Source organism: Macaca fascicularis, chromosome 7 (genome assembly GCF_037993035.2).
Source record: "Macaca fascicularis isolate 582-1 chromosome 7, T2T-MFA8v1.1".
Classification (NCBI taxonomy): domain Eukaryota; kingdom Metazoa; phylum Chordata; class Mammalia; order Primates; family Cercopithecidae; genus Macaca; species Macaca fascicularis.
This window is the reverse complement of record NC_088381.1, coordinates 54,176,085-54,200,170: the sequence shown is the minus strand read 5'-3', so window position 1 is coordinate 54,200,170 and position 24,086 is coordinate 54,176,085. Positions and strand designations below refer to the sequence as shown.

The window sequence follows — 24,086 nt, the reverse complement described above, 5'->3', positions numbered from 1 at the left end:
TGATCTCAGCTCACTGCAAACCTCTGCTACCCAGGTTCAAGGGATTCTCATGCCTCAGCCTCCCAAGTAGCTGTGACTATAGGTGTGCGCCACCACACCTGGCTATTTTTTTTTATTTTTTATTTTTAGTAAACACGGGGTTTCACCATTTTTGGCCAGGGTGGTCTCGAACTCCTGACCTCGGGTGATCCACCTGCCTCAGCCTCCCAAAGTGCTGGGATTACAGGCGTGAGCCACGGCGGCTGGCCCCTAGTGACTTTGGAAAGAATGGTTTCAGTGGGTTGGTGGGGCAGAAATCAGAGTGCAGTAAGTCCAGACTTGAGTAGTGGTTGAAGAATTGGAGGCACTCTTGTTTAGATAATTGGATAAATGTATTATAGGAAAGAAAGCAGAGGTTGAAGTGGAGTGTGGTAGGTTGGGTGAGAGATTTAAAGACGGGAGAGACTTCAGGTTGTTTACATGCTTATGGGTATGAAAGGAGGCGGGGATAGTTAAGAAATGAGGTCCTGACCACCTTTTATGGAATTGTAGTACGTTCCCTACTCTATCCCCTTGATCCTGCTCATTTTGTTTACTGTCGTGCCTAGCATGTTATAGAATTTACTTATTTATTGTGTTTACTATTTCTTGTGTTAAAAGCAAAACCTTAGCCAAATTAAACAGAGTTTGAGCAAAGAACTATTCCCGAATCAGGCAGCCTCCTGAGCCAGAGTAGGTTCACACAGACTCCCGCAGAGCCACATGGTGGAGAAAGGTCTATAGACAGAGAAAGAAAAGTGAGGTAGGGAAACAGTCGGATTGGTTATAGCTAGACCTTTACCTTATTTGAACACGGTTTGAACAGCTGGCCGCCTTTGGCCAAAACTTGGTGATTGGCCCAAGAGTAGGCTGCAGTCTGTTTACACCTCCATTTAGGTTATAGTTCACTATTTAGGGAGAAAGTTTCAGGCTGAACTTAAAATATGTAAGGACTCAGCTTTTGGCTAAACTTGATGTAACACTTGCCTGGTTTCACCCTGCTCCAAGAAGTCGGAGGCTTTTTTAGAGATTTCTGTTTATTTTGCTCACGTATTAACTCCAAGCATCTAGAATACCATCTGATACATAGCATGTGGTCAATACACATTTGCTGAATAAATGAAAAAGCGAGTTTCCTAAGAAGGCAAGAGACGAAAGGAGCCAGAACATAGCCATATGGTTCCTGCCCCCACAGGACTTGTGGGTCCAGGACTTCCGGCCTATTGCGGCTGAGGAGGGAGAGGGAAGTGCAAAGAGCTGTTTCCCAGCTGGATGAAAAGGGACAGGGAATATTCGTTTGATAATTACGGTCTGCATTGAATCTTTTTCTATTTTGTTTAGACCAATTTAAATGTTAAAGTATTTAATTCATCATGCGTTTGTCTTTGAAGTAGATGAAACGTATTTTGTTAGGTCTCTGTACTTCGACCTTCCAAGCCTGGCACACAGAAAGGCCCTGATAAAGCCTCTAGAAGGCCTAGTTGTGTTCAGCGCAGCCCGGCGTGTTCCTGCCAAGTGCTTTCACCAGTACAGATTTCTGTGAGGCGCGCCTCTGAATCCTTAATCTGTGGATTGACTGTGGTGATAAGGCAGGCGGAGGGAAGAGATTGAGTACGAGAAGGACCTGTGTGACCAAAAGCGGCGGTGTAAGCTTAACCTAGGAAAAGAAACAGCTTCAGAAAAGCCGCGCCCGGACATCGAACCAAATCAACTGTCCGAACTCCCCTCTGGGCGCCCCAACGGCGCGAACCGACGTGCGCCTGCGCGCGGACTACACAGCTCTTGCAGCCGGGAGCGGCGCGGCAGCGGCTGAGATCACGTGGTGCGTCTAGAAGCCACCCCGCCTCCCCCAGGCCTCCCTGCCCCGCCCCGCCCCGCCCCTTTCCCGGCGGGACGCTCTGAGCCGCTTCGAACTGCGCAGGGCGGCCGGGGGGTGAGTGTCCGCGAGGGGCGTGCGTAGCGCAGACCCGGGCGGGTCCGGGCTGGGGCGCGGGCCGTCTGAATGCCTTCCGGGGACTAGGGGACAAAATGGCGGCGGGGTACGCCCTTTCACCCCCTCCCCTCACCTGGGAGTGCGGGTGGAGCGGGGCAGGGATCGTTGCTGGGGGAGGGGAGCCGCGGTAGCCTGGGGAGGGCTCAGAGGTCGGCCTCGGAGGCCTTGGGACGGGGGCGGGAGTGAGCCGCGTCCGGGCCTCCTCTGCGGGCTCATCTGGGGTGTTAGGGACGTAAGACCCCGCACACTACGCGGTCTGAGGGATGAGTAGGGGGCTGCCGCGTCACCTCACTTGGGGGCAGCCCCGGCCGCGGGTGACGAGGCTTCTGGAATGTCTAAATGCGAGGGGCTCCTGGAGGAGCCGCCCTTCGTTTGACAGGTGATCGTCATCGTCATCTTTCATTCTCAGCGGGGTTTACCGTACTTTCCCTGTACTCTGATCTTAGCTCTGCCCAGGAAACAGGGCAGGAATGGCCTCTCCGTCTTCCAGATGCGTGAGCTGAGGCCTGGAGGAGTGAAGAGCCCCTCGCACCTGGGAGTTGTGGGACCCAGCCTCCTGCCTCTGTTGCTGCTCTTCTCCCAGCACTTCCTTCGCGCCTTCCCCTACACCGTTTTCCAGTCTCGTTCGTGGGAACGGCAGCAGGGAGGAACGGGATTGTTAGAAAGCAGACACAAAACTGGTCCTCAGAGCAACATGTGCTGTTGTTAAGGGGGCCCCCGCTGAAATGAGGCCACCTGTTTGTGAGCAGCTTCCTGTTGCTGGTGGACTGCATCTCTTATTCTAGTTGTGATAAGTTATCTTCCGTGAAAATAGCTCTTCACTAATAGTCATTTTACCAAACAGATACTAATTCCTTATATGAATTATAGTTTGTCTTAGCTTATGGATTAATTTCATCATTAACTTTTCATCTTCTTAAATAATCTGTGGTAGAAGGATGGGTGGGCTAGGAGTAATGCTTATTTTATGAATGGAAAAACGGGGGCTCAAAAGGTTATTATTTCCCTTAGATCACCAGCTGGTGAGTGGTAAATCTGGTATTAAGTTTTCTGACCTAAGGTTAGTAGTCTGACCACTGTCCTACTCTGGCCTATTCTGGTGCTCTGTCCCTTCTATTATTTCTGTTAACTATGACTTTTCCTCAAAGTTTGTTGGTTGCAGATGATTTATGCCACTTGAAATGAAGAATGATATTCACTAAATAATTTGTTATCAATCAAAGAGTCAATTTTTAATGTGTTTTGGAAGGTTGTCTTTGTGGGAGAAGTAATCTGATGGCTTTGAAGGCAGATTGAGTTGAGTTTGAATCTCAGCTCCACCCCTTGTTTTTGGCAAATTAATTTTTCTGAGCCTTTCTCATCTGTAAAGTAGGAATAATATCCACCTCATAAATTTGTTGATAGTAATAAATTAGGTGTTTTTAAATATTTGGAACTGTTCCTGGCCCGTGGTAAGCCCTCAACAAATGCTCTTTTCCTTCTTTCTTCACACTCCCTTGAGCTGCATTACAAATATTCTCTATGTGTCTTTGGTCCATTTGGGTCTGGTATAACGAAATACCTCAGACTGAGTGGCTTATAAACAACAGAAATTCATTTCTTGCAGTTCTGGAGGCTAGGAAGTCCTAGATCAAGATGTCTGATGATTCAGTGTTTGGTGATAGTCTGCTTTCTGGTTAATAGATGGCACCCTCTAGCTGTCTCCTTACATGGTGCAAGGGTGAAGGGGTCTCTCTCTGGCCTCTTATAAGGGCATTTATCCCATTCATTAACACTCTGCCCTTGTAATACAGTCATCTCCCAAAGGCCCCACCTCCTAATATGACCTTGGAAACTAGAATTTCAACACGAATTTTGAAGAACACAAACATGCAGACCATAGCATTATGGTTAATCACTTGGTTGTTCAGGTCAAACAACCATGGAAATGTAATCAGCAGTACTGTACAAATGTGTTTTAAAATAAATTTTGGTGACTGGGGTCCCAAGGATGAAGTATTCTAAACGGACTTTAAAAATGTTTGCCCTTCGTGCTTCATAGGTATTTTAAGAACTCCTAAAAGATTTATAGTAAGGCCATTAATCTCTTCAATTAGCTGCAGGAATGTTTTAAAGATAAGTAAGATGAAGGGACTTGAGATTCTGTCATTTCTTTCACTTTCTTTTTTCTTGAAACCGAGTCTCACTCTGTCACCCAGGCTGGAGTGCAGTGGGGCGATCTTGGCTCACTGCAAACTCCACCTCCTGGGTTCAAGCGATTTTCCTGCCTCAGCTTCCTGAGTAGCTGGGACTACAGGCGCTCACCACCATGCCCGGCTAATTTTTTTTTGTATTTTTAGTAGAGATGGGGTTTCGCCATGCTGGCCATGCTGATCTCTGACCACAGCCCAGATTAGTTTTAAAGGAGAAACAACTTCTTTGGGAATCACATGTGAATGCTATTTAAACACTTAGAAAGTGGTGGTATTATTTAGGGAGAAGTTTAATAGAATTCTCTCTAAGGGTACAATCTGATATCCATTGTGTAATTGGCATTTCTGAAATTGTAGAAGAGAAAACTGTAAATGGCTGGCATAGCAAAACTTAATAAAATTCTGTTTGCAGTTTCTGCTGGATGGTAACTTTTTTTTTAATTCAACTTTTATTCAACTTTTATTATATGGTAAAGGGTACATGTGTAGATTTGTTACATGGGTAAATTGTTTGATGCTGATGCTTGGGGTCCCAACTATCCCATCACACACACAGGCCATAAGCACAGTAGACAACAGGTGGTTTTTCAGCCCATGCCCCCCTTGGTCTAGTGATCCCTAGTGTCTGTTGTTCGCAACTTTTACCATCATGTATTCACTGTTTAATTCCCACTTATAAGTGAGAACACACAGTATTTGGTTTTCTTTTCTCACGTTAAGTCACTTAGGACAGTGGTCTCCAGCTCCATCCGTGTCAACTGCAGAGGGCTTGATTTTGTTCTTTTTTATGGCTGCATGGTATTCCGTGGTGCATTTGTAGCTAACCTTTTTCACAAACATGTTTGGCTTTCACTGATTGGCTATGAGTCTTGTGAAATACAAAGAGTGAAAAGATCTGCAGTCCAGTGATGGAGCTAGCTTTAAAAATTATTAGAGGCCGGGTACGGTGGCTCATGCCTGTACTCCCAGCACTTTGGGAGGCCGAGGCAGGCAGATCACAAGGTCAGGAGATCGAGACCATTCTGGCTAACACGGTGAAACCCCGTGTCTACTAAAAATACAAAAAATTAGCTGGACATGCTGGCATGTGCCTCTAGTCCCAGCTACTCAGGAGGCTGAGGCAGGAGAATTGCTTGAATCTGGGAGGTGGAGGTTGCAGTGAGCCAAGATCGTGCCACTGTACTGCAGCCTGAGCAAGACAGCGAGACTCTGTCTTAAAGAAAATTATTAGAAAGAAATTATTTATGGAAAGACTTTTTCTTCTGTGACATGAAACACTAAAGATTTCGTGAAGTTTTGCCAAAATGATAACTTCTTAAAGTAATAAGTTCATTTTATGTTTTGAAACATACACAAAAGAGAATAGTACGATGAACTGCTATGTATCAATCTATTTCAAAAATTAGCTATACATTATACATAGGCAGTATTATTCCATAAAAGTTACCTCCCCACTAAATTGTTTTGAAGCAAGTTTCAGACATCGTATTTACTTTGTCAAGATTTTTGTATGCATTAGGACTGCTTTTAATACAGTATTGGAAAAGAGAGAGAGTTTCAGTATTTTCAATCGAGCATGCCACTTTCATGAGAGAAAATAAATAACTTGGTTGACATTCATGGCAGTATATATAGAAGTAATCAGAATTGAAAATCTTATTAAACAATTTAGAATTATAAAATGTCTATATTGCTCTTCAAATTACTGTTTTTTCTTTTGAGATGGTGTCTTGCTCTGTCGCCCAGGCTGGAGTGCAGTGGTGGGATCTCGGCTTACTGCGACCTCTGCCTCCCGGGTTCCAGCGGTTCTCCTGCCTCAGCCTCCCGAGTAGCTGGGACTACAGGCGCCTGCCACCACACCTGGCTACAAACTACTCATTTTTACCATAATACATGTATTTTCTGATTAGCAAAGATGTGAACAATTATTGGTAGTTTTTGAGTATGCCTGCGACAACATTAAAGTATCAGACTCAGAAAGGCAAATACTCAGATTTTCTTAAACGTTGGAAAAGGCAAAAACATGGGTGACAGACTTTGTGAACCCTGGAGAGGAACTGTGATTGCAAACCTCAATTTTTCTACAATTTATTGACCAATATGTGGATAATTCATAGATATACTATCCTGGCTTCAGTTAGATGGGCCCCTATATTTTGGAGTAGGGCTACCAGCAGGCTTCTCACTGCTTTGGGTCTGCCATTTACTCCTTGCTCTTTTACAACCTGTGTACCCAAACTTGGATAAAGAAAAGATATACCTTTCCTGGCACTTGAGCCCATCTTTACATTTCCATCTCTAGGATTCTTAGGCATCTCCACAGATATTCTGGAATTGCAGGGCAGAATAAGACAAGTGAGACTTCAGTTCTGAACAAGGCAGGAACTTGTTCAGACACTTTGGGCTCAGCCAGACCTAGTGTTCATTCCCTGTTTACTGCCTTTTGTCTTTGATTTTTTGGGTGCTGCACTTTCTGCTTGGCCACTGTTTTTTTTGCAGTCCCGAGTTTCTCAAATTTCATTTACTTGAGTACCCCTGTCAGTATTTTGCCATATCCATATTTCTTGTGTATTAACTGATTTTACATTTAAGATAGTGTTACAGATTTTTGAGTAAATGTCATTTTATTGAAAGAAAATTATGTAAATTGTTTTATAGGTGGTACTTAGTTATGGCAAATATCATGAAGGTAGTAACTGAATGATTGCAATTTTGGACGTTTTGGATTAGGACATAGCTTGCTTTCTTTTTTAATTTAAAGCTTTATTGACTTCATATACCATAAAATCCACCCATTTAAAATGTACACTTCAGTGATTTTAATGTATTCACAGAGTTGTGGATCCATTACTGCAATCAACTTTAGAACATTTTCAGTACCCCAATGTGAAACCCCATAAGCATTAGCAGCTATTTTCCATTCTGGCCTCCCTCCCCACTTCCCCATCTTATCTCCAGCTCTAGCCACCCACTAATCTACTTGCTGTCTTTATGGATTTGCCTATTCAGGACATTTCGCATAAATGGAATTGTACAATATGAAGCCTTTTGTGTCTGACTTCTTCCATTTAACATAATGTTTTCAAGGTTCATCCATGTTGTAGCATGTATCAGCCCTTCATTCCTTTTTATGGACGAATAATATTCCATCATATGGATATACCACATTTTATTCATTTATCAGTTCGTGAACATCTTGCATTGTTTCTACTTTTTGGCTATTGCTGCTGTCAATATTCTTGTAGAAGTTTTTGTGTGGACTTGTGTTTTCATTTCTCTTGAGTATAAACCTAGGAATAGAATTGCTGGGTTATATGGTGGCTTGTCTTTTACTTTTTGAGGAACTGCCAGATTGTTACCAAACCAGCGGTACTGGTTTACATTTCCATTGCAGTGTGTGAGGATTCCAGTTTCTCCACATCTTCTCCAACAGTTGTTTTGTCTGTCTGTTTGACTGTAGACATTTTGGTGGGTACGCCCAAGTTATGTCTCATTGTGGCTTTCATATGTATTTCCCTAATGACTAGTGATTTCAACATCTTTTCATATGCTTATTAGCCATTCGTATACATTTTTTGGAGAAATGAGAACATAACCCTTTTAACCTGACATAGTTATGCTATTTAACCTGACATGGGTTCTTATTCTTCCTCTTGGTTGCTCTCTGTTGGCTTTTTATTCATATAATCAAGTGAATTGCTCCCCAGAAATCCTTTGTGGTAATCTAGTGTGAAGTATACATCTCCTACTGATGTTTATTTTTACACTGTAGTACCTGTTTACCTAAGTGCACCTGGAAATATCTGGAATTTATTTAAAAACAAAGTTAAGAATTTCAGTTCAGAGGCAGAGACAATAATCTGTCAGATGCCTGATTGAACGCACAAGATGCGGTGATGTAAGGATTTGAAGTTAATCAGTATCTGGTGGGACTTAAGAAATAATAACTCAGTCTTTTCTTTTTTTTTTTTTTTGAGATAGAGTCTCTCTCTGTCACCCAGGCTGGAGTGCAGTGGTGTGATGCCAGCTCACTGCAACCTCTGCCTCCTGGGTTCAAGCAGTTCTCATGCCTCAGTCGTCCCAGTACCTGGGACTTCAGGTGCGCACCACCACACCCAGCTAAGTTTTTGTATTTTTGGTAGAGATGGGGTTTTGTCATGTTGTCCATGCTGGTCTTGAACTCCTGAGCTCAGGCAACCTGCCCGCCTCAGCCTCCCAAAGTGCTAGGATTACAGGTGTGAGCTGCTGTACCCGGCTAATCTTGAACTAACCTTTTTTTTTCCTTTTTGTAGGAAAAGGCCTGTAATTAAGAGTTTGTGAACTCTGGACTGAAAATTTTTAAGTGAGAGCCTAGTTTAATCTGTAATTTGGAAGTACTTTAAATTTAAATCATTACAGGGTTTTAAAGCTGTAATTGTAGTGCAGTGCAATCATATATCAGAAAATCTGAAAATAACAAAAAAATTACCCATAATCCTCTGGTGCACAGCTACCAAGTATTGAGTACTGGTTGTTTGCCATCAGATATTTCTTCACGTTTACTTTCTTTGATTTTGAAAATAGCCCTACAAAGTAGATATTTTTACTCGTTTTATAGCTGTGTACCCTGAGATTCAAAAATGTTAAAGAATTTGTCTAAAGGCTGTGTAGTTTGTAATTGGCAGACTTGGGATATGTATTTGTGTCTGACTTCAGAACTTACTCTTTTTAAAAAAAAAAAGTTAATATTTTTAGAGATGAGGTCTCACTCTGTCACCCAGGCTGGAGTGCAGTAGCACGATCATAGCTTACTGCAGCCTCTATCTCCTGGGTTCAAGTGAGCCTCCTTCCTTAGCCTCCCAGGGAGCTGGGACTACAGGTGTGTGCCACTATGCCTGGCTATGTTTTTGTATTTTTGTATTTTTGGTGGATTTCTGGTATTATTTTGTATTTTAGTGTATTCTCCACATTGCCCAGGCTGGTCTCAAACTCTTGAGCTCAAGTGGTCTGCCTGCGTTGGCCTCCCAAAGTGCTAGGATTATAGGGTTACAGGTATGAACCACTGTGCCAGGTCTAGGATTGTTTTTTCTATTTCTGTGAGAAACGTCATGGAGATTTTGATAGGGATTATGTTGAATTTGTAGATTGCTTTGGGTAGTATGGATATTTTAACAGTGTTAATTCTTCCAGTTCATGAACATGGGATGTCTTTCTCTTTATTTGTGTTATTTTCAGTTTGTCATCAATGTTTTATGGTTTGCAGTGTATAGATCTTTCTCTTCCTTGGTTAGATTTATATCCTAAGTATTTTAATATTATTATTATTATTTTTGTTGCTAAAATAAACAATAAAATAAACAATCCTAAAATAGGATGTCATTCTGTCACCCAGTCTGGAGTGCAGTGGTATGATCACAGCTCACTGCAGCCTTGACCTCCCCAGGCTCTGGTTATCCTCCCACCTCAACTTCCTGAGTATCTGGGACTACAGGTACACCCGACCATGCCTGGCCAATTTTCGTATTTTTGGTAGAGACAGGGTTTCGCCATATTGCCCAGGCTGATCTTGAATTCCTGGGCTCAAGTGATTGGCCTGCCTTGGCCTCCCAAAGTACTGGGATTACAGGTGTGAGCCACTGTGGCCAGCCTTTTATTGTCTTTCATGTCCTTCATGCTGTTTTAAATGGGGTTTTTTTTTTTGATTTCTTTTTTGGATGGTTCATTGTTAGTGTGTAGAAAAGCTACTGATTTTTCCATTTTGTATTTTGATTTTATATACTACAACTTTACTGAATTTATTAGTTCTAATAGTTTTTGGTGGAACCTTTAGGGTTTTCCGTATATAAGATCATCTCATCTGCAAACAGACAATTTCATTTCTTTTTTTCCTAACTTGGGTACTTTTATTTTATTTTTTTTCTTGACTAATTGCCCTTGCTAGAATTTCCAGGACTATATTGAATAGAACTGGATGAGATGGCATTCTTGTCTTGTTCTTGATCTTAGAGGAAAAGCTTTTAAATTTTCACTGTTGTGTATAATGTTAGCTGTGGGCTTGTCCTCTATGATCTTTATTATGACATTACTTATGTACCTAATTTATTGAAAGTTTTTATCTTGAAAGGATGTTGAATTTTGTCAGATGCTTTTTCTGCATTTATTGAGATGATCATATGATTTTCATTCTTTGTTCTGTTAATGTGGTGTATCTGATATGTTAATTTGCATATGTTGAACCATTCTTGCAACCCACAAATAATTCCTACCTGATCATAGTGTATGATGCTTTCAATAAGCTGTTGGATTGGTTTGCTGGTATTTTGTGGAGGATTTTTGAATCTATATTCATCAGGGATATGGGCCTGTAATTTTCTTTTCTTCTAGTGTTTATGTCTGGCTTTGGTATTAGGGTAATGTTGGCCTTGTAAAATGAGTTTGGAAATATTTTCTTCAGTTTTTGGGAAGAGTTTGAGAAGAATTGGTATTAATTCTTCATTAAATGTTTGGTAGAATTTGCCAGTGAAGCCATGAGGTCCTAGGTTCTTCTCTCTCCTGAGTTTTTTATTACACAATCAGCCTTCTTACTTGTTACTGATCTGGTCAGATTTTTTATTTCTTCATGATTCAGTCTTGGTAGGTTGTATATTTCTAGGAGTTTACTTATTTTCTCTAAGTTATTCAATTTGTTGGCATGTAATTATTCAAAGTAGTCTTTTATGATGCCTTTATTTCCGTAATATCAGTTGTAATGTTTCCTCTTACATTTATAATTTTGTGTCTTCTTTTTTCTTAGTCTAGCTAAAGGTTTTTCAGTTTCATTTATCTTTTTCATAAGAGTTTCATTTCAACTCTTAGTTTCATTGATCTTTTCTGTTTTTCTAGTCTCTATTTCATTGATTTTTGCTCTTATTATTTCCTTCCTTATGCTGACTTTAGATTTATTTTGTTCTTTTTTTAGTTCTTTGAGGTGTAAACTTAGGTTATTTATCTGAGTTGTTTCATCTTTCTCTTTTTTTCTTTTCATAGTTGGGATCTTGCCATGTTGCCCAGGTTGGAATGTAGAGACTAGTTTCAGGCATGATCATAGCACACTACAGCCTCGAACTCTTGGGCTCAAGCAATCCTCCCACCACAGTCTCCTGACTAGCTGAGATTACAGGTGTTCACATCATGCGAGGCTGAGGTCTGTCTGTGTCATTTTTTTTGAGTTGAAGTCTCACTCTATTGCCCACGCTGGAGTGCAGTGGTGTGATCTCAGCTCACTGCAACCTCCACCTCCCAAGTTCAAGCGATTCTCCTGTCTCAGCCTTACAAGTACCTGGGACTGCAGGCACGTGCCACTGCACCCAGCTAATTTTTTGTATTTTTAGTAGAAATGGGGTTGCACCATGTTGGCCAGGCTGGTCTTGAACTCCTGACCACAGGTGATCTGCCCACCTCGGCCTCCCAAAGGGCTGGAATTACAGGCCTGAGCCACTGTGCTCAGCCCTGTCTGTCTTTATGTAGGCTTTTATCACTATAAACTTGCCCCTTAGAACTGCTTTTATTGTATCCCATAAGTTTTGCTATGTTATATTACCATTTTCACTTGTTTCAGATACTTTTTGATTTCCCTTTTGATTTTTTTCTTTGACCCATTGATTGTTTAGTTGTGTGTTGTTTAATTTTCACATATTTGTGAATTTTTCAGTTTTCTTCCTGTTATTTCTAGCTTTATACCATTGTGGTCAGAAAAGGTACTTATCATTTAAATCTTCTTGAATTTGTTGAATTCTTGAACTTCTTGAGTTTTGTGGCCTAACATATGATCTATCCTAGGGAATATTGTGTGTGCTTGAAAATGTTTTGTATATTCTGCTGCTGTTGGTTGGAATGTTCTGCATATGTCTGTTAGGTCCATTAGGCCTACAGAATTGTTCAAGTTCACTGTTTCTTTGTTGATTTTTTTTTTTGTCTGGATGATCTATCCCTTGTTGAAAGTGGGATATTGAAGTCCCCTACTATTAACGTATTGCTGTCTATTTTTCCCTTCAGTGGCGTTAAAATTTTGGTGCTCCAGTGTTGGGTGCATACATATCTACAGTGGTTATATCCTTTTGATGAATTGTCCCTTTATCATTATGCAATGACTTTCTTTTTTTTTATTATTATTATAGTTTAAGTTCTAGGGTACATGTGCACAAAGTGCAGGTTGTTACATAGCTATACATGTGCCATGTTGGTTTGCTGCACCCATCAACTTGTCATTTACATTAGGTATCTCTCCTAATGCTATCCCTCCCCCAGCCTCCACCCCACGACAGGCCCCACCCTGTGTCCAAGTGTTCTTATTGTTCAATTCCCACCTATGAGTGAGAACATGCAGTGTTTGGTTTTCTGTCCTTATCATAGTTTGCTGATAATAATGGTCTCCAGCTTCATCCATGTCCCTGCAAAGGAAATGAACTCATCGTTTTTTATGGCTGCATAGTATTCCATGATGCATATGTGCCACATTTTCTTAATCCAGTCTATCACTGATGGACATTTGGGTTGGTTCCAAGTCTTTGCTATTGTGAACAGTGCTGCAGTAAACATACGTGTGCATGTGTCTTTATAGCAGCATGATTTATAATCCTTTGGGGATATACCCAGTAATGGGATTGCTGGGTCAAATGGTATTTCTAGTTGTAGATCGTCGAGGAATTGCCACACTGTCTTCCACAATGGTTGAACTAATTGACACCCCCACCAACAGTGTAAAAGCATTCCTATTTCTCCACATCCTCTCCAACATCTGTTGTTTCCTGACGTTTTTTTTTTTTTTTTTTGAGACGGAGTCTTGCTTTGTTGCCCAGGCTGGAGTGCAGTGGCTGGATCTCAGCTCACTGCAAGCTCTGCCTCCCGGGTTTACACCATTCTCCTGCCTCAGCCTCCCGAGTAGCTGGGACTACAGGTGCCCGCCACCATGGCTGGCTAGTTTTTTGTATTTTTTTAGTAGAGACGGGGTTTCACCGGGTTAGCCAGGCTGGTCTCGATCTCCTGACCTCGTGATCCGCCCATCTCGGCCTCCCAAAGTGCTGGGATTACAGGCTTGAGCCACCGCGCCCGGCCTGTTTCCTGACTTTTTAATGATGACCATTCTAACTAGCATGAGATGGTGTCTCATTGTGGTTTTGATTTGCATTTCTCTGATGGCCAGTGATGATGAGCATTTCTTCATGTGTCTGTTGGCTGCATAAATGTCTTCTTTTGAGAAGTGTTTGTTCATATCCCTTGCCCACTTTTTGATGGAGTTGTTTTTTCTTGTAAATTTGTTTAAGTTCTTTGTAGATTCTGGATATTAGCCCTTAGTCAGATGGATAGATTGCAAAAATTTTCTCCCATTCTGTAGGTTGCCTGTTCACTCTGATGGTAGTTTCTTTTGCCGTGCAGGAGCTATTTAGTTTAATTAGATCCCATTTGTCAATTTTGGCTTTTGTTGCCATTGCTTTTGGTGTTTTAGTCATGAAGTCTTTGCCCATGCATATGTCCTGAATGGTATTGCCTAGGTTTTCTTCTAGAGTTTTTATGGTTTTAGGTCTTACATTTAAGTCTTTATTCTATCTTGAATTAATTTTTGTATAATTTTGTATAAGGAAGGGATCCAGTTTCAGCTTTCTACATATGGCTAGCCAGTTTTCCCTGCACCATTTATTAAATAGGGAATCCTTTTCCCATTTCTTGTTTTTGTCAGGTTTGTCAAAGTTCAGATAGTTGAAGTTCAGATGGTTGTAGATGTGTGGTGTTATTTCTGAGGCCTCTGTTCTATTCCATTGGTCTATATATCTGTTTTGGTACCATTACCATGCTGTTTTGGTTACTGTAGCCTTGTAGCATAGTTTGAAGTCAGGTAATGTGAAGTCTCCACCTTTGTCATTTTTACTTAGGATTGTCTTGGCAATGCGGTCCCTTTTTTGGTTCCGTATGAACTTTAAAGTAGTTTTTTCCAATTTTGTGAAGAAAGTCATTGGTAACTTGATGGGGATGGCATTGAGTCTATAAATTACTTTGGGCAGTATGGCCATTTTCATGATATTGATTCTTCCTATCCATGAGCATGGAATATTATTCCGTTTGTTTGTGTCCTCTTTTATTTTGTTGAGTAGTGGTTTGTAGTTCTCCTTGAAGAGGTTCTTTACATCCCTTGAAAGTTGGATTCCTAGGTATTTTATTCTCTTTGTAGCAATTGTGAATGGGAGTTCACTCATGATTTGGCTCTCTGTTTTTCTGTTATTGGTGTATTGCTTGTGATTTTTGCACATTGATTTTATATCCTGAGACTTTGCTGAAGTTGCTTATCAGCTTAAGGAGATTTTGGGCTGGGATGATGGGGTTTTAAGTATATAGTCATGTTATCTGCAAACAGGGACAATTTGGCTTCCTCTTTTCCTAATTGAATACCCTTTATTTCTTTCTCTTGCCTAATTGCCTTGGCCAGAACTTCCAACACTGTGTTGAATAGGAGTGGTGAGAGAGGGCGTCCTTGTCTTGTGCCAGTTTTCAAAGGGAATGCTTCCAGTTTTTGCCCATTCAGTATGATCTTGACTGTGGGTTTGTCATAAATAACTTATTATTTTGAGATATGTTCCATTAATACCTAGTTTATTGGGAGTTTTTAGCTTGAAGGGCTGTTGAATTTTGTCTAAGGCCTTTTCTGCATCTATTGAGATAATCATGTGGTTTTTGTCATTGATTCTGTTTATGTGATGGATTATGTTTATTGATTTGTATATGTTGAACCAGCCTTGCATCCCAGGGATGAAGCTGACTTGATTGTGGGTGGATAAGCTTTTTGATGTGCTATGGATTCAATTTGCCAGTATTCTACTGAGGATTTTTGCATCGATGTTCATCAGGGATATTGGTCTAAAATTCCCTTTTTTTGTTGTGTCTCTGCCAGGCTTTGGTATCAGGATGATGCTGGCCTCATAAAATGAGTTAGGGAGGATTCCCTCTTTTTCTATTGATTGGAATAGTTTCAGAAGGTATGGTACCAGCTCCTATTTGTACCTCTGGTAGAATTTGGCTGTGAATCCATCTGGTCCTGGGCTTTTTTTGGTTGGTAGGCTCTTAATTATTGCCTCAATTTCAGAGCCTGTTAAAGTCTATTCAGAGATTCAGCTTCTTCCTGGTTTAGTCTTAGGAGGGTGTATGTGTCCAGGAATTTATCCATTTGTTCTGGATTTTCTAGTTTATTTGCATAGAGGTGTTTATAGTATTCTCTGATGGTAGTTTGTGTTTCTGTGGGCTCTGTGGTGATATCCCCTTTATCATTTTTTATTGTGTCTATTTGATTCTTTTTTCTTCTTTATTAGTCTTGCTAGTGGTCTATCAATTTTGTTGATCTTTTCAAAAAAACAGCTCCTGGATTCATTGATTTTTTTGAAGGTTTTTTTGCGTCTCTATCTCCTTCAGCTCTGCTCTGATCTTAGTTATTTCTTGCCTTCTGCTAGCCTTTGAATTTATTTGCTCTTCTCTAGTTCTTTTAATTGTGATGTTAGGGTGCAGATTTTAGATCTTTGCTGCTTTCTCTTGTGGGCATTTAGTGCTATAAATTTCCCTCTACCCACTGCTTTAAATGTGTCCTAGAGATTCTGGTATTTTGTGTCTTTGTTCTGATTGGTTTCAAAGAACATCATTATTTCTGCCTTCGTTTCATTATTTACCCAGTAGTCATTCAGGAGCAGATTGTTCAGTTTCCCTGTATTTGTGTAGTTTTGAGTGATTTTCTTGGTCCTGAGTTCTAAGTTGATTGCACTGTGGTCTGAGAGATAGTTTGTTGTGATTTGTTTTATATTTGCTGAGGAGTGCTTTATTTCCAATTATATGGTCAATTTTAGGTTAAGTGCGATGTGGTGTTGAGAAGAATATTCTATTGATTTGGGGTGGAGAGTTCTGTAGATGTCTATTAGGTCCACTTGGTGCAGAGCTGAGTTCAAGTCCTGGATATCCTTGTTAACCTTCTGTTTCGTTAATCTGTCTAATATTGACAGTAGGGTGTTAAGGTCTCCCATTATTATTGTGTGGGAGTCTAAGTCTCTTTGTAGGTCTCTAAGGATTTGCTTTATGAATCTTGGTGCTCCTGTATTGGATGCATGTATATTTAGGATAGCTACTCTACTTGTTGAATTGATCCCTTTACCATTATGTAATGGCCTTTGTGTCTTTTGATCTTTGTTGGTTTAAAGTCTGTTTTATCAGAGACTAGGATTGCAACCCCTGCTTTTTTTTTGCTTTCCATTTGCTTGGTAGACCTTCCTCCATACTTTAGTTTGACCTGTGTGTATCTCTGCACATGAGATGTCTCTCCTGAATACAGCACACTGATGGGTCTTGACTCTTTGTCCAGTTTGCCAGTCTGTGTCTTTTAATTGAGACATTTAGCCCATTTACATTTAAGGTTAATATTGTTATATGTGAATTTGATCCTGTCATTATGATGTTAACTGGTTATTTTGCCCGTTAATTGATGCAGTTCCTTCATAGCATCGATGGTCTTTACCATTTGGCATGTTTTTGCAGTGGCTGGCACCGGTTGTCTTTTCCATGTTTAGTGCTTCCTTCAGGAGCTCTTGTAAGGCAGGCCTGATGGCAAGAAAATCTCTCAGCATTTGCTTGTCTATAAAGGATTTCTCCTTTACTTAAGAAGCTTAGTTTCACTGGATATGAAATTATGGGTTGAAAGTTCTTTAGGAATGTTGAATATTGTCAAGTACTCTCTTTTGCCTTGTAGGGTTTCTGCCAAGAGATCTGCTGTTAGTCTGATGGGCTTCCCTTTGTGGGTAACCTGACCTTTCTCTCTGGCTGCCCTTAACACTTTTTCCTTCATTTCAACCTTTGTGAATCTGACAATTATGTGTCTTGGGGTTTCTCTTCTCGAGGAGTATCTTTGTGGTGTTCTCTGTATTTCCTGAATTTGAATGTTGGCCTGCCTTGCTAGGTTGGGGAAGTTCTCCTGGATAATACCCTGCAGAGTGTTTTCCAACTTGATTCCATTCTCCCCATCAGTTTCAGGTGCACCAATCAAACATAGATTTGGTCTTTTCACATAGTCCATATTTCTTGGAGGCTTTGTTCGTTTTTTTCACTCTTTTTTGTCCAATCTTCTCACTTCATTTTGTTAATTTGATCTTCAGTCACTGATATCTTTTCTTCCACTTGATTGAATTGGCTATTGAAGCTTGTGCATGCATCACGAAGTTCTCGTGCCATGGTTTTCAGTTCCATCAGGTCATTTAAGGTCTTCTCTCCACTGTTCATTCTAGTTAGCCATTCGTCTAACCTTTTTTCAAGGTTTTTAGCTTCCTTGCAATGGGTTAGAACATGCTTCTTTAGTTTGGAGAAGTTTGTTATTACTGATCTTCTAAAGCCTGCTTCTGTCAACTTGTCATTCTCCATCCAGCTTTGTTCTGTTGCTGGTGAGGAGCTGTGATGCTTTGGAGGAGAAGAGGCACTCTGGTTTTTAACAATTTTCAGCTTTTCTGCTCTGTTTCTCCCCATCTTTGTGGTTTTATCTGCCTCTGGTCTTTGATGTTGGTAACCTACAGATGAGGTTTTAGTGTGGATGTTGTTTTTGTTGATGTTGATGCTATTCCTTTCTGATTGTTAGTTTTCCTTCTAACAGTCAGGTCTCTCAGTTGCAGGTCTGTTGGAGTTTGCTGGAGGTCCACTCCAGACCCTGTGTGCCTGGGTATCACCAGTGGAGGCTACAGAACAGCAAATATTGCAGAACAGTAAATATTGCTGCCTGATGCTTCCTCTGAAATCTTCGTCCCAAAGGGGCCCTTGCCTGTATGAGGTGTCTGTTGGCCCCTCCTGGGAGAGATCTCACCGTTAGGCTACATGGGGGTCAGGGACCCACTTCAGGAGGCAACCTGTCTGTTCTCAGAGCTCAGACGCCATGCTGGGAGAACCACTGCTTTCTTCAGAGCCATCAGACAGGGATGTTTAAGTCTGCAGAAGTTGTCTGCTGCTTTTTGTTCAGCTATGCCCTGCCCACAGAGGTGGAGTCTGTATAGTCAGTAGGCCTTGCTGAGCTGTGGTGGGCTCTGCCTAGTTCAAGCTTCCTGGCTGCTTTGTTTACCTACTCAAGCCTCAGCAATGGTGGATGGCCCTCCTCCACTAGGCTGCAGCCTTGCAGGTTGATCTCAGACTGCTGCGCTAGCAGTGAGCAAGGCTCCATGGGCGTGGGACCTGCTGAGCCAGGCATGGAAGAAAATCTCCTAGTCTGTGAGTTGCTAAGACCATGGGAAAAGCGCAGTATTTGGGCGAGAGTGTACCGATTTTCCAGGTACAGTCTGTCACGGCTTTCCTTGGCTGGGAAGGGGAAATCCCTGACCCCTTGCACTTCCCAGGTGAGGCAACACCCTGGCCTGCTTCGGCTTACCCTCCATGGGCTGTACCTACTGTCCAACCAGTCCCAATGAGATGAACCAGGTACCTCAGTTGGAAATGCAGAAATCACCCGTTTTCTGTGTTGATCACACTGGAAGCTGCAGACTGGAGCTGTTCCTATTTGGCCATCTTGGAACATACTCTGACTTTTTAAAAAACTTTTATTTTAAGTTCAGGGGTACAAGTGCAGGTTTGTTATGTTGGTAAACTTGTGTCTTGGGACTTTGTTGTAGAGATTATTTCACTACCCAAGTATTCAACCTAGTATCCATCAATTATTTTTCCTGATCCCCTCCCTCCTCCCACCCTCCACTCTCCAAAAGGCCCCAGTGCATGCTGTTCTCCTCTATGTGTCCATGTGTTCTCATCATTTAGCTCTCATGTATAAGTGAGAACATGCGGTGTTTGGTTTTCTGTTCCTGTGTTAGTTGGCTATGGATAATGGCCTCTAGCTACATTCATGTACCTGCAAATGACATGATCTCATTCTTTTTTATGACTCCATGATATTCCCTGTTGTATATGTACCACATTTTCTTTATCCAGTCATTGAGGGCATTTAGGTTGATTCCATGTCTTTGCTATTGTGAATCGTGCTGTAATGAACATACAGGTGTATGTGTCTTTATAATAGAATGATTTATGTTCCCTTGGGTATATACCCAGTAATAGGATTGAATGATATTTCTGTCTTTAGGTCTTTGAGGAATCACCACAGTATCTTCCTCAATGGCTGAACTTAATTTACACTCCCACCAACAGTGTATAAGTGTTTCTTTTTCTCCAGAACCTTGCCAGCATCTGATTTTTTTTATTTTTATTTATTTATTTTTCAGAGAGAGTCTCACTCTGTTGCCCAGGCCGGATTGCAGTGGTGAGATCTTGGCTCACTGCAACCTCTGCCTCTTGGTTTCAAGCAATTCTCCTGCCTCAGCCTCCCAAGTAGCTGGGATTACAGGAGCTCACTACCACACCCAGCTGATTTTTGTATTTTGAGTAGAGACAGGATTTTTCCCTGTTGCCCAGGCTGGTCTTGAACTCTTGAACTCAGGTGATCTGCCCACCTCGGCCTCTCAATGTGCTGGGATTACAGGAGTGAGCAACCGTGCCCAGCTGTGAGTTTTATTTTTATACATTTTCACATTGTTAGCATCCTTTTAAAAAATTTGTATAAATTTATAGGGTTCATGTACAATTTTGTGGGAATGTGAATTATTACACCCTCTATGGAAAACACTATGGGGATGTCTTAAAAAACTAAAAAATAGAATTACCATTTGATCCAACAATCCCACTACTGGGTATCTACCCAATGGAAATCAATATGCCAAAATGATACCTGCACTTATATGTTTATTGCAGTGTATTCACGGTAGTAAAGATAAGAAATCAACTTGTGTCTATCAACAAATGAATGGTTAGTCTTCTCTTGTTTCAACTTGAATAACTTCTTTTAGCCTTTTTGTAAGGTGGGACAAACTCCCACAGCTTTTCTTTGTTTGGTAGCGTTATGATTTTAAATCGGGCCAGGTGTGCATGGTGGCTCATGCCTTTAATCCCAGCACTTTGGGAGACTGAGGTGGGTGGATTGCTTAAGCCCAATAGTTCGAGACCAGCCTGGGCAATGTGGTGAAACCCCGTCTGTGCCAAAAAATAAAAAAAGTACCCAGGCATGGTGGTGTGCACCTGTAGTCCCAGCTACTCAGGAGGCTAAGGTGGGAAGATGGCTTTAGTCAGGGAGGCAGAGGTTGCAGTGAGCCAAGATTGCACCATTGCACTCCAGTCTGGGAGACAGAGCCAGGCCCTGTCTTAAAATGAGTGAATGAATTAACGAATGTTATATGGGAAGGCCTCATTGAGAGTGACATTTGTGCAAAGTGAATTGGGAGTGTTCCACATGGGAGGTCCAACAAGTGTAAACCCATAATGCCAGAATATGTCTGGCATGCTGGGAAACATAAGGAGGCCAGTGTGATTGGAGTACAATGAATGCTGGGGAGAAGGGGTATATGGAATTGGAAAATTTTGGACATGATAGGCTACCGTGAGGACTTTGGCTTTTACTCTGAGTGAGATGGAGAGATGTTGGAGGTTTGTGAGCAAAGGTAGTACATTTAAAAAAATAGAATAGCTTTACTGATAAATGATTCATATACCATATAATTTCCCCATTTAAAAATGTTTTTTAGTATATTCACAGAGTTTTGCAGCCATCACCATAATTACTTTTAGAACATTTTCATCACCCACTAAGGAAACCCTGTGCTTATTAGCAGTTACTCTCATTTTCTCCTAACCCCCCAGCCTTCAGCAATGTCTCTTTTCTGACATTATGGATTTGACTGTTCTGGACATTTCACATATGTGGAATCATACAATTTGTATTCTTTTATAACTGGCTTCTTTCACTTAGCATGTATTGTAGTATGTATTAGCACTTTCTTCCTTTTTTTTTGGTCTTTTATCCGTTTTTATGTCCTTTTATTCATTGTGTGAATATGCATTTTATTTATCCATTCATCAGTTGACGGGTATTTGGGTTGTTTCTACTTTTTAACTGTTATGAATAATGCTGCTGTGAACATTTGTTTTTTTCTGGACATATGTTTACTGGTACTGCATTTTAAAGGAGCATATTTTATTGACAAAGGATAAATGATCTAGGTTTTCTTCCAGAAGGAGGTTTGGTTCCAGTTGCCGCTTTCTTTTTTTTGTTCACTGACTCTTCATACAGGGTTAGGTCTTTTTTTTTTTTTTCTTGTTAAGCAATTTCCCAGTCCCTTTCTGTTCTGTCTGGTTTCCCTGACTTGGATTTCTTTGAGTAAAAGTTTGGCCATATTAAATAGGTTACCTGAAAGGTATGGGCTGTTGTACTTAGAGCCTTATGTAATTGTTAATTAAGATATTCTGATAAAATCTTAGTTTATGAACGTTCTTAAGGGAAGTTACAAAGGGTTTTCTATACTGAGTTGAGACTCATTAGTGAGTCAGTTCAGTGAAAGCAGCATTTAAAAACCGAAATAGAATACAGAAGGAAATATTAGAGTGCATCTGTTACTTTACGAAACTTTTAATTCAGTTAAACGTGTATGAACTGGGTAAGATATAAAACGTGTATGTGTTTGTGGGTTGTAGTAAAAAAGTTTGGAACCCCTCTGGGTTAGGATGTCCATGTAATTAATACTGTTCCTTTTCCATTTTATTTTTATTTTTTGGAGAGCATTGAGGTCTTGTTCAGCATGGAGTATTTAAAGCCTGCTATATTATACCCCAACAGGTAATATAAAGGAGCAGTTTTTTTTTTGTTGTTGTTGTTTAATGTAAGTGTGGGGATGAGATTTGTATCTTTTTATGAATAATTATGGTTTTCTGGTAATGTTATAACTAAGCATATATATTTTTTTTATTGTAGGAGTCATACTCCATGGGTTTATGTGATAAATGATCTTGGCATAGAAGAGAATTTAAAGAATAATGGTAAGTGATAGCTTAAAGACTAGCCTTAGTTTTTTTGCCTTTCTCTTTTCTTCCTTTCTTTTATCTTTTTTAATGTAATAGTTGTTTCATTCAAGATACCCTGTGGAACACATTGTCATAAAGCACAGTGATAAAGTGAGCAACTATGAATGTACTATTCAACCTTAGAGCCCAGGAACCCTGCTGCTCCTCAGGCTTGCCTCTAACACTTATGGTACCTAGCTTAGGAATACAGATGGAAGCCAGCTTTTAAAATGTCTTAAAATTAAATAGTTACCAATCAATGGATACTAACAGCCTGACCTGGCCTCCTATCCAGGGTCCAGCCGGGTCTTAAAGGAATCTGCTCTCCCTGGGTCAGGTAGGGTAGAAGTTGGGCTAGGGTAGGTCTTGAATCTGGTATGGGGACTGATATGAAATTCCCCAGAGAGCCAGGGAAAAACAGGTTTCTGTACCCCACACTTTACTTTTCTAACTCAACATTTTTCAGGCAATTCCAAACATCTTCTTAAACTACTCAAATTGAGGAGGAGAAAGGAATGTAGGTATATAGGGAGTCCAGTCTGCCTGGATACTTCCTTTGGGATAGTTGGGGTGACTAACCTTAATCAAAAGCAGATTCTTGCTCTGGTTTTTCCAGCACAGATGCTGATTTGCCTTCTTCCTTCTCCTCTTATTGTGTCTGGCCTAGGGGGACCCAGTTTAGTTTGTGAGTCCCTCTCTCTTAATTTGTGTTCACTCAATTAGTTACTGATCCCTTTTGGATTTTGGTGTTTTTGATAGGTACAACCTTCTAAAGTGTGGGGCTCAGGGCAGAGCCCCTTCTTCTGGTTGAAAGAGCAGGAAAGGGCTGGGTGTGGTGGCTCATGTCTGTAATCCCAGCACTTTGGAAGGCCTAGATGGGCAGATCACGAGCTCAGGAGATCAAGACCATCCTGGCTAACACGGTGAAACCCCGTCTCTGCTAAAAATACAAAAAATTGGCCAGGCGTGGTGGCGGGCGCCTGTAGGCCCAGCTACTCGAGAGGCTGAGGCAGAAGAATGGTGTGAACCCGGGAGGCGGAACTTGCAATGAGCCAAGATCTCACCACTGCACTCCAGCCTGGGTGACAGAGTGAGTCTCTGTCTCAAAAAAAGAAAAAAGAAAAAAAAAAAAAGAGCAGGAGAGCATCTATTTGTTGTGTGCTCTTATCTCATCCCTCCCCACTTCATACTCTTCCTCAGTTCTAAGGTTTTGATTTTTCGTATCTTGTCATTTGGGGTTATTTTCTGTTGGTCTGCTTTTGGGTCTTTTGGTCATAAACTATGCTTTTGTTTGCCAGAAGATTTCTTTTTTTTTAATCTACCCTAATTTTGAAAGATGGTCTTAGAGGGAATAGAAGTCTAGGTTGACAGATTTTTTTTTTTTCCTAATATCTTTTTTTTTTTCTTCTTGAGACAGAGTCTCTCTTTGTCACCTCGTCTGGAGTGCAGTGGCACAATCATAGCTCACTGCAGTTTTTACCACCTGGGCTCAAGCAGTCCTCCCACCTCAGCCTCCTAAGTAGCTTGGAACTATGCTACCACGGTTGGCCGATTTTTTATTTTTTATATTTTTGTAGTGATAGGGTCTTGCTTTGTTGCCCAGGCTGGTTTTGAACTCCTGACCTCAAGTGATCCTCCTGTGTTGGTCTTCTTCCACAGTGCTGGGATTACAGGCATGAGCCACTATGCCTGGTCTTAGTATCTTGACAAAAGAGATTCCACCATCCTAATATGCAGCATTTACATGGTTCAAAATTCAAACTATAAAACAATGTTCATTTAGAGAAATTCAACTTTCTTCTCTCTTCTTTCTCTTCTTCCCTTGTGGGTAACATTAAAATTTGTTTTAATTGTAATTTCTAAAATTTAAATTGTGCTAATACAAATAACATGACATTTACCATCTGAACCATTTTTAAGTATACAGTTCAGTGGTATTAAGTATATTCATATTGTTATGCAGCTATCACTATTACTCATCTTCAGAA

At 40.9% G+C, this 24,086-nt stretch overlaps 1 protein-coding gene across 24 annotated transcripts in view; it reads left to right on the top strand.

The window, feature by feature from the left end:
* The first annotated feature begins 1,908 nt into the window (after nucleotides 1-1,908).
* Nucleotides 1,909-24,086, top strand: part of SCAPER (S-phase cyclin A associated protein in the ER) — a 557,109-nt gene continuing 534,931 nt past the window's right edge. For 13 of the 24 annotated variants that reach the window (XM_073996473.1, XM_073996470.1, XM_073996467.1 and 10 more), the window contains exon 1: nucleotides 22,009-22,074. Coding sequence is in view for 11 of the 24 variants with exons in the window: in XM_073996460.1 (XP_073852561.1) it covers nucleotides 22,072-22,074 (3 nt within the window). In the remaining 13 variants the exon portion in view is untranslated. Of the gene's footprint in view, nucleotides 2,058-21,815; nucleotides 21,875-22,008; nucleotides 22,075-24,086 lie in introns of those variants that run through there. The other 11 variants (XM_005560160.5, XM_065548231.2, XM_073996464.1 and 8 more) reach the window with 3 other exon arrangements.